Source organism: Rhododendron vialii, chromosome 11a, assembly GCF_030253575.1.
Source record: "Rhododendron vialii isolate Sample 1 chromosome 11a, ASM3025357v1".
NCBI classification, from domain to species: domain Eukaryota; kingdom Viridiplantae; phylum Streptophyta; class Magnoliopsida; order Ericales; family Ericaceae; genus Rhododendron; species Rhododendron vialii.
In genome coordinates this window covers 27088253-27099123 of record NC_080567.1, presented here as the reverse complement: position 1 = coordinate 27099123, position 10871 = coordinate 27088253, and the positions used below count along the sequence as shown (strand labels likewise).

The 10871-nt window shown below is 39.8% G+C and overlaps 1 protein-coding gene across 2 annotated transcripts; it reads right to left on the bottom strand.

Moving 5' to 3' along the window:
* Nucleotides 1–1886: 1886 nt before the first annotated feature.
* On the bottom strand, nucleotides 1887–5189 carry LOC131308688 (S-adenosylmethionine synthase 5-like). Of its 2 annotated transcripts, none has more exons than XM_058335663.1 (2): nucleotides 4925–5189; nucleotides 1887–3386 (listed from the first exon to the last, which is right to left on the bottom strand). In XM_058335663.1, the coding sequence occupies exon 2, from the start codon at nucleotides 3375–3377 to the stop codon at nucleotides 2190–2192; it is 1188 nt and encodes a 395-aa protein (XP_058191646.1). In that variant the 5' UTR covers nucleotides 3378–3386; nucleotides 4925–5189; the 3' UTR covers nucleotides 1887–2189. The 2 variants fall into 2 exon arrangements, with proteins under 2 accessions (XP_058191646.1, XP_058191647.1); XM_058335664.1 differs by lacking the exon at nucleotides 4925–5189 and adding an exon at nucleotides 4021–4037.
* Nucleotides 5190–10871: the final 5682 nt, after the last annotated feature.

Here is a 10871-nt window from a genome sequence, read left to right as displayed (position 1 = left end):
GAGATTTGGGATTGACAGGAAAGCCAAACCTGTCAGTACACCTTTGGCCGCTCATTTTAAACTTAGTGCATCGATGTCGCCGCAGAAGGAAGACGAACGGAAGCAAATGGCTCAGGTTCCTTATGCCAATGCTGTGGGAGCTTTGATGTATGCTATGGTTTGTACGAGGCCGGACATTTCACATGCAGTTAGCATGGTCAGTCGATACATGCACAATCCAGGGAAAGAGCACTGGCAGGCTGTGAAATGGATTCTACGGTATTTTCAGGGTACTGTGGATGTTGGATTGAAGTACGAGAGAAACAGAAAACTTGGTCAGCATTTGGTTGGTTACGTGGATTCCGATTATGCTGGTGACCTAGATAAGCGACGGTCGACTACAGGGTATGTGTTTACACTTGCTGGAGGGCCAATCAGTTGGAGGTCAACGTTACAGTCAACGGTGGCTTTGTCTACTACAGAGGCAGAGTATATGGCAGTGACAGAGGCTTTCAAGGAAGCTATTTGGGTACATGGTTTGATTGAGGACTTGGGAATTGTTCAAGAAAACGTGGAGGTTTTTTGTGACAGTCAGAGTGCCATCTGTTTGGCGAAAAACCAGGTTCACCATTCCCGCACCAAGCATATCGATGTTCGGTTTCATTTCATCAGGGAGATTGTAGAGGAAGGGGATGTTCTTCTTCAGAAGATTCCGACTGCAGATAACCCTGCGGATATGCTCACCAAAGTGGTTGCAGGGATCAAGTTCCAACATTGCTTGGACTTGATCAACATCTCTCGAGCAGTGCGCGCCTAAGGGCGCAGAGGGCAGTGTTGATTCAATGATTGTCGCCAAGGTGGAGATTGTTGACTTTTGTGGCTCCAACCCATGCCTGCATTTGCTCAGCAGACAAGGAGCCTCCCAAATCTTTGACTGATATCCTTCAGTATCCTTCAGCCTCCTTTGTGGAAAATGAAGGGAGACTACCGTGGCAAATGAACAGGGTCTCATCTGGCTATAAATGGAGACCTTTGGTTCAGAGTGTTGTATCAGAAATCAGAGAGAAGAGAGTGATACACGAGTAGATTGTAAGGCAATACTGTGTGAGTCTGAGTGATTGTTGTAATCCTCCTCCAGTAAATATAGTGAATCCGCTGCCCCTCCGTGGATGTACCCGATTATTGGGGAACCACGTAAATCCTTGTGTTTCTCTGTGTTGTGTGTTTGTGTTTGCTTGGTTTGACTCTGGTTTGCGCACTACACAAATTTCATTAGATGGCACCGATTGGTGTTGGTGGGGTTGCCTGATGACCCCGTGTGCAGCAGTGGATTGGGTGGAGGTTGAAGTTGTTATTGTAGGGCATTTTTTATTGTTGTCATTTCTTAGTGTTGTTTCAGAGTGTTTTGATTTTTAGGTTGGCTCTTAGGGTAGTTAGTAGCATAGAATTAACGGACGGATTGGGTGTCGATTATGATGTATTTCGTACGTTATGATGCCTTGTTCTTTCTATCCTTTTAACCTCTGATTAATAAAATTTTCTTTGCCGTTCCAAAAAAAAAATAGTAGCTAGTTTGCTCTGTTGTTTCTCCCTGTAAAAAGTTACACTGTTTGTTCAGTTTCTTCCCTGAGAAAGGGGAGTTGAGTTTGCTGATAGGGGTTTGTCCAATGTTAGTTTCTCTGTTTTCGAAACAGAAGTTAACTTACTAGGAAAAATACTGGACCAATACCGATGACACCGACACAATTTTGGTCCAATTGAAATTGTTTGGTTCTGTGATCAATTTGGCCGGAAACCAGACCAAACCGGTTCGACTTCACCCGTAGAGATGAATATAGCTTTTCTTAAACAACTCCTCATATTCCAAACCACATATCCAATTCAAGAGAGAAATGCACATAACAGAATGAATAGAACAGTCTTAATCATTAATACCATATTGATGCTGCTCTGTAGCTGACCCCTTCTCACATATAGCTGTTTTTCTCACAAACGAAGAGGCAGCTCTTTCCTAAATGTTCTAAATCCAACCGTGACAACATCACACTTCATCTTATGTGGCGAAGACAACCGGAAGAATACAAAGAAAACAGAACAAAAACGCAGAAAAATAAGGAACACGAAATAACAAGCAAACAATAGGCAAACTCCTAGTAAGTTAGAGATCGGCAGCAGCAGCAAAGAACAGGGAGATTTGAATCCGCGAAACTTCACCCCTGGGGTTTCTCCCATTTGAGGGGCTTCACCACCTCCCATGTGAAATCAGGGTCGTCTCTTCCGAAATGCCCGTATGCAGCCGTCTTCAAAAACCTCCCATTGTTGCCCCTCTTGAGATCCAAGTTAATGGAAATCATTCCAGGCCTGAAATCAAAAGTCTCCTTCACAATCTTCAGAATCTCCTTATCAGGAATCTTTCCGGTTCCATATGTGTCCACAAACACTGACAATGGCTCAGGCACACCGATAGCATAAGAGACCTGCACAATGCACCTTCTAGCAAGGCCATTGGCAACAATGCTCTTAGCAGCCTGCCTAACAATGTAGGCCCCGCTCCTGTCCACCTTGGTAGGGTCCTTGCCAGAAAATGCACCGCCACCATGAGCTCCCCAACCACCATATGTATCAATGATGATTTTCCGACCGGTGAGACCCGCATCGCCGTGGGGTCCACCAATGACGAACCGGCCTGAAGGGTTGAGGTGGAAGATGGTCTTCTCGTCAAGGTACTTCTCTGGGATGACAGGCTTGATAACATGCTCCTTGAGGTCAGCTGCAATCTCATCGTTGGTAACAGTCTCATCGTGCTGAGTGGAGATGAGGACAGTGTGGACCCTGATTGGAACCATAGCACCGTTTTCGTTGAAGTACTCGACGGTGACTTGGGTTTTGCCATCGGGCCTCAACCATGGGCAAGTACCATCCTTGCGAACATCAGTGAGGCGGGCCCCAAGCTTAGTTGCAAGGACGTGGCTGAGAGGCATCAGCTCAGGGGTTTCATCAGTGGCATAGCCAAACATGTGACCCTGGTCACCGGCTCCAATCTCCTCAGGGCGCTTGGTGAGATGACCGTGGACACCCTGAGCGATGTCAGGGCTCTGTTGCTCAATGTTAACCAGAACCTTGCAGTGATCAGCATCAAGACCAACATCGTCGGAAACAAACCCAATGTTACGGCAGGTGTCACGCACAATCTTCTCATAGTCCACATCGGCTTTGGTTGTGATCTCACCAAAGACCATGACCATGTTGGTCTTGGTGCAAGTCTCGCAGGCGACTTTGCTGTCTGGGTCTTGTTGGAGGCAGGCGTCAAGTACTGCATCAGATATCTGATCGCAGAGCTTATCTGGGTGTCCCTCGTTCACGGATTCAGAGGTGAATAGGAAGGTTTCCATTTCCATTCTCCCAAGCTGAAAAACACAAAGCATTCAAGACAAACTAAATCAATATAGGAATGACCGCGCAAGTAGCAACATTTTTTATAAAAGAAAAAAGGAAAGTGAGAACACGTGTATCATACAAGTTCAAAAAAATCCGATAGAGAATTAGGTTCATGTAGCCATGTTAGTAACGAGAGAATAATACCCTATATAATCTACCACAGAGATACTAGGCACATAGGCAAAATAAGTGTACAAGAGTTGTATAACAAAGAAAACAGGATATAAGATACTTACCAGAAAGAAATATTCTCATACATTAAAACTATGCCACGGAAAAGGTAGTTATTCTTGTTAGGCACAGCTAAAGTCAGAGAGCTATCCGAAGTAAAGTTATTCTGCACCATCACAAAGAATCTAGAAATCTAGCATCCCTTATCTATGGGTGAATCATTGTAAGCCATTTTCCTACTTTACTGGGACAAGTGGTCCTGGGGAACTTCCTTTTTAATCTTCACAAATAGGCCTCTTGGCCCAACTATCATCTAGAAGGGAACTTGAAACCGAAGGCAACAAAGATACTCCAATATAAAATGGGTGTTTATAGCCTGGCAGAACAAAATTAGAACAGACACAAAGAATATATCCCAACACAAATCTGTACCAGGACCGTTTGATGCACATAGACCCCACACGATACATATTGGGACAGATCTGCGTCCGAATATCTATGTCAGAATCATCATAGATGAAAACCTGACTGCAAATTCACTCGCTGATTAATACACTGGGTAAAAGTCGGACGTCTATATGGAAAATCTAAATTGCTTAAGTCATTGCAAGGACAAAAAAATCTAGGAAAACAACTTCGGGACACAACTACATCCACAACTGCCCGATGCATGTGTGCCCCAATGCATCGAACGGGTCTGGGACTGTCCTATGCATGCATTGAATGGCTCTACCGCTCTGGACACAGTTGTGTCCAACACTGTGTTTTAAAGTTGTGTTCGTAGCATAGACTCAAGCTTCTAAATTGCTCCTGAACAAACAGAATACGACCGATTTTCATTTCAGTGGGGTTTTTTTCAAGAGTGAAATAAAGTCCACAGTTTTGGCTACAACCAAGCATAAGACACATTCTCATCAGTTTTAACTTTCAAGGGAAAAGATGAAATGGAGATATAACGAATGCTAATTAAAAAAAAAACCAAAGCTTTTCTAAAGGAAACGATTAGATCAAAAGCTTGTTCTTGTTTCGTAGCACGCAGATCAGATATCATTTGTTTACGAAGGTATCAGATCCAGTAACATGCGAAGTAAACCAGAGTCAGTTCAAACATAACAAAATCAAAAAAACAAACTTGTGTCCCCAAACAACGGCATGAATCGAGCCACACAGAGAGACAGAGAGAGCAGCAAAACATCAGATCGACCCATTTGAACTAGGACCAATCAGATCTAGAACCAAACATTTCTAACAGCGCAACGAAACCAACAGATCTGATCGCTAGAGCAGGAAATGCAACCAACAAAACTGGCGAAATCAGAGACCGAGGGAAACGAACCTGATAAACCCCGAGGGTAGAGAGAGAGCGAGAGAGAGAGAGAGAGAGAGAGGAGACCAGCTGGGAGACGTTGGTAGGGGGGAGTTGGCGAGTCTAACCCATGGACTTCGGGTCCTTATATATAGGCAGTGATCGATGAGAGAGGAGGAGGATTGGGAGAGAGGGGGGGTAAGATTAGGTTTGAAATCCAACGGCTGGGATTGCGTGAAGTTGGTGGGCTACAGCCTAGATCGATAGATCCCACCGAAAATTCCCGTGTTAAATAGATTGTGGTACCAAAATTGATTTGATTTGGTGTTAATTACTCTGATTTGTGGGAAGTCCGCCTTCACCAACCCCACCAACCGATGAGGGAGGATTATTACTCTATGTATGATATTTCTGTCAGTTTTCAATTACTTATATTTTTTAATATGAATTTTTAAAAATGTGTAATATAAATTTTTATTTTATAATATTCAATTAGGTCTATAATATAAAATTTTTGAAATTATAAAAATTTTTATAAATTGGAAAATATAAGCTTTTAAAAATTGGCACAAACAACTATAATGAACAGACAAAATGAGACGGATGGAGTACTACAGTATTATCTTAGAGTACCGTTACGTGATGCTCCAAGCGTCTTTACCACCGCACGTTTTCGCGGAGCATGGTATTAACTAGTGTATGAACCCATGTGAATGTGCAGTGGTAAAAGCTTGTAAAACATCACACGACGGTGCTCGTAGGCACTGAATAATTACTCCACGAGAATGGTATTTTTTTTTATACTCCATCCGTCCAAATTTAATAGACCTTTTTAAGAGTTCGTGTAATTTTTCAATCAATTATATGTTCCAATTTATAATGCTTTACGTAATTTCGAAAATATTGTATTATAGAACTAATTAAGATCCATCAAACAAGATCTATATTCGATATTAAATTCATTACAAATTCAAAGATATAATATGTTTTTTAGCCGATTAAAATAGAATAAAAACAATTAAATCCGGAAGGAATAAGGCCCCGTTCCACAAACTTTCTTAAAAAATAAGTAGTTTATTTCACATTTTCAAACTCAAAAATAATGTAAATGAAAAATAATTTTTTAATTTTTTTGGCACCGTATTAAAGATCTTGATGAGATTTATTAAATAAGATCCATATTGGTAGAAAAACTATTTTTGTAAACATATTATTTTTAAGCTTGAAATTACCTTTTTAAAAAATTAGTACTTATTTTACGTTTCAGAACATAACCTTAGTATTTTATGCAATGCAATGGGTAAGTACATAGTTGAGACAAACCAACGTGGTGGAGGGTAAACAATCCTTTCGTAGCTGTAGCACGCCGTGAAAAAATTTAAATTTGGTCTTATTGGGTGCGGAATCTCTGCAGATAGCAAGAGTCCTGCTATATGTACTGACCAACTCCCCACAAAAATCGTACCGATATATATATATATATATATATATATATATACAATATATATGTATATATACATATATACAGTCCTAGTCTTACGAGAACTACCTCATTTTAATAAAATGCAGATCTCCCTTTCTGGATAGAATTTCGATGATTCGAGCCGCTCAATGTGTTCAGAACGTGATTTTAAAAGTACCCTCGAGAAATCAGTAAAAAAAAAAATCGGGAAGGGCTTCATCCGAGCAGTTTTTGTTTGTTTTTTATCGAACGGTTCAAACAAAAACTGCTCGGATGAAGCCCTTTCCGGTCATTTTTTTGCCGATTTCTCGTGAGTACCCTTAAAATCACGTTCTGAACATATTGAGCAGCTCGGATCATCAAAATTCGATCGAAAAATGGGAGAAATGAGGAGGTCCGCATTTTAACTAAAATGCGGACTCCCTCAATTGAGACTGACTGTATGTATGTATGTATATATATATATATATATACGAAAAAAATGGTGCTTGATCTAACACCCTACACATATTGAATGATTCCCGCGTAGTCCCCCTCGTTTTTTTTTAGAATTTTTAGACGAATTGGATCGGCCGTCCGGTGGCCGGAGATGGCCCGCCGTCGGTACGATTTCTGTGGGGAGTTGGTCAGTACATATAGGTTTTCTGCAGATAGCTATGTACTGTAGTATTGAATGCAACAACTCTCTTCAAATCAAGTTTGTGAAATAGTACCAATTCAATTACTAGTAGTAATTTGTAGGGATGCACACGGCTCGGATTGGTCCAGTTCTCTAAAAAATCAGTAATCCAATCATTTCAAATGGTTTTAAAAAATTGGGAACCAGAACCTAACCAATATATGTATGGAACCTAACCAGAACCAAGCCGCAAAATCGGTCAGGTTTTGGTTCGGTTCTAGTTCTATCCAATAAACATCCAAACACTTATTCACAAAATATAAATTCATAAAATTAAAGAAATAGGAAGATAATCTGCTGGAATAGGAAATGAAGGAAGAAAAAAAAATCCTAACAAATGAGATTTCATCTTTAAATAAGTTTAGCAAGGAAAATATTAACCTACCAAATTCAAATGCATATTTAATTACACATATATGTATTTCTATTTTTATCTTAGTTTTAAACGGTCTAGTTCGGTTTTAATCACAGTTCATTAATTGAGAACCAGTAACCAAATCAAAATTAACGGTTCTTATTTTTTTGGAACAGTAACCTGACCGTAGAACCGCAGAATTGAACTAAATAGAACGGTTCGATCCGGATCGGACCGATTTTGTGGTTCAGAAGGTTTTCTTGAACACCTCTAGTAATTTGTTCAACCCAAATGTAATCCATAGTCATTCTTCAAATCAAGTTTATGAAATACCTATTCAATTAGTAGTAATTTTGTTCAACCCAAATGTAATCTTAAATCATATTATCGGTGTTGGGTAATTTGATTTTTTTTTTTTTCCAGAAACGGTCCACTCGTCAAGTTAACAAAACCAAGATTTGATACTGATACCGTTCCATTATTTTATTTTGAGATGGCTTTTAATATATGTTTCACTTTGGAAGTTCAATAAACAAGATTTGATTACCGTTCCTTTTTGTCCATTTTGTTTTAGATTGTTGCCATTGCTCCAAAGATAAACTTAGGCTCGTTCTACTAAGAAAAATAAGTACTTATTTCTTGAATTAAAGGTGATGTATTATGAGGTAATGACGTATCTCGTAAAGCAAAAAATAAGTACTTAAAAAATAATTTTACCGGAATAGGGTTAGAAATTGTGCATATATAGAGGGAGGGAAAAAGGTTCTGAGAACCCAAAACCAAAACCATATATGGAGGACAGGAACAAAAAATCAAATTTCTTAAGAAAAATTGAAAATTCAAATTTGTACGTAATTTTTTGTATTGGAATTTTTAAATCTTGGTCTACTTTTTTTTTTTTTTGAGTCAGTTTAAACAAACAAACAAATTAACCATAAAGATCACTAAACGCAAATAAAATTCCCAAACTGAACTCACTCTTGTGTAATTTTTTTAAGAAGTCCAAAACATAAGCCTTTTTAGAACGGGTAATGTAGTAATGTTAAAAAGGAACCACTATGTGGTGATTGAGCAATTTTCAGTGTTTCCGATCTATCACGTGACATTGTCTACATGGTTCCTAACCATTTACGTAGCGACAAATTAAAATGCGGGGACAATTATCATTCATTTTTGCTGGTAGTTGGAAATTAGGAATAATCCATATTATGCGGTGGCGATCTTTTATTTATGGAAAGTTACCACATGACAATATTGTCTCATACTCGTACCCAATAATTTGCCATAGTGATTAAGAAAAATTCGATACAGTATGTACTTCTGGAGCACCACCACGTGGTACCACGAGCTCCACGGCTCCACCACGACGTGTATAACTTTGGAACAAAACGTCTGTTCGAACACGTTCTTCGAGAAGCACGTGAATAATCGCTCGTGAGGACCAATGGCGAGTATAACTTTAACATACAGTCTTACAGTTTGATGACCCCCTCTTTAATAAGAAAATTAGTCATAACGACAGTAAAATAATTTTCATTACGAAAAGAACGCGAGCAAAATGGTTTTCAGAGAAGGCCTTCAATTTTTTGAGTTTTTTAGCCATAAAGCCAAAACATGTTTAGGCACTTTCAAAGGATTTTAGGATGGACTTTGGTTTTAGTGATTTAGACACTTTCGTAGGGTACCCTAAAGTTTTAAACATTTTCATATATAGGTTACCTTAGGATTTTAAGGCACTTTTATAGGGTACCCTGTGATTTTTAGCACTTTCATAAGCACATTTGTCCTTTTGTTTGATTGCAAAAAGTGTTTGTTCTTGAAGCTTAAAAATTTTAAATATGAGGGATTTTTGGCCTTTCCTTTTTAATTCATTTGTCTTCACTTTTTAATGTTTCATAAAACCTTTTTACTTTTTAATGTTTATAAAACCTTTTTGCAACTACTCCGGCATGAATTTAGAATTCTGTAGTGCAGCCCGCACCACAAAGACTGTAAAGACGATTGATCCGGCCATTCATTTTGATGCAGACGGTTCGGATTTAATTCGAACTTCTATTGATCCGAACCGTCAATCACCGAAATAGACGGTCAGATCGACCGTCCTACAGCCTTGTAGGACAGCCCGCCGTACGAGATCCCTTGTCCGCATGGGTTGGATATAGTTTATACTCCTAGTATATTTTCACCGTAACAAAATCATGTCATGTTTGGCGGATTGCGAAATCTTGTAGTGTAAGGCCCTGCAAGGCACCTTGTAGGGCACACACGGGCCATCGATCTTGACAATGAATGGTTGGATATAATCCGAGTTTCTACAAATCTTACCCGTTCATTGTTTGAATGAAAATCCAAACTGTCAATTGTCGAAATGAACGGCTGAATTAATCGCACTACATGTGTAATACGGAAGGTGCACTACAGCACCGGGTCTGTTTGGCGCTGCCGACACTCCTCTGAGAGTTCCCATGAGCTCATTTAATATGTGCGGTTAATTGATTATTCTTCAATAATTGCGAAGGAAAGGGTGTCGAACAAATCTAGATCCCCACATGGAGGTGTTACGGCATTGCCCTCTCAATGCTTGACCAATCAAGTGAGCTGTCACTAGTTAGCTAGTAGGGCCACGAACAAACTCGCAAACTTGGCTCGGTTTGAGCTCGTTCAAGCTTGACGCGTAGAATAAAACGAAACAAGTTCGAACCCTATTTCTTAGCTCATTTCGTTAACGAGCTGAGCCCCCCTCAGCCATGGCGAGCCAAGGGTCTTATAACTACGTACCGGTCCCACAAGCATTGTTACAATTGAAAATAACTGGGAAAAACTCTTGGCTTGATCTACCAGCAAATGAGCTGTAAGTCACCAATGAGTCTTTATTCTGAATGGACCGCCTCTTGAACTCTACGTACATTTCCGTTGTGGGACTTTTCCAAAATGAGAGCCAGCGACTCATGACCTGGGAGCCGAGTCCCTGCGGCGAGGGGTAGGCACTGCAAATTGCAGCCACCCAAAACCGTTGCCGTTTGCTCATCAGCCCTTACAGTTACCTCCTTGGCCCCTTGTATCTTGGATATTTTTTGTCTTAAAAAGGAAAACATGCATTAATTGGATCTGATAAAGAAAACATACGAAAGAAAAATGCTACATGCGTAGATTTTTTACACAACTTCGAACACAGCTGTATCCAAAATCCTTGAATGCACATGGGATCACATCCATTCAACAGTTTCAGATACAGTTGTGTAAAAAATTTGTGTTGCTAGACATTTTGTTCATGAAAACAAACATTAATAACCAAAAGCCTACGCCCACCGCTCAATATTCACCGCTCTCCCCACCATTACCGAGACGGACAGTGAGATGTTGAGCGGTGAATATTGAGCAGTGCATTAATAACTTCTCTCTGTGCATATATACATTTGTCCTATTTAGAGGTGTGGATCCAAAAACTTATAAAAACGGAAACACATTAATTATAATGGTA

Coding starts and splice junctions, on each gene's coding strand:
- LOC131308688 (XM_058335663.1), bottom strand. CDS start 3,377: ATGGAAATGGAAACCTTCCTATTCACCTCTGAATCCGTGAACGAGGGA.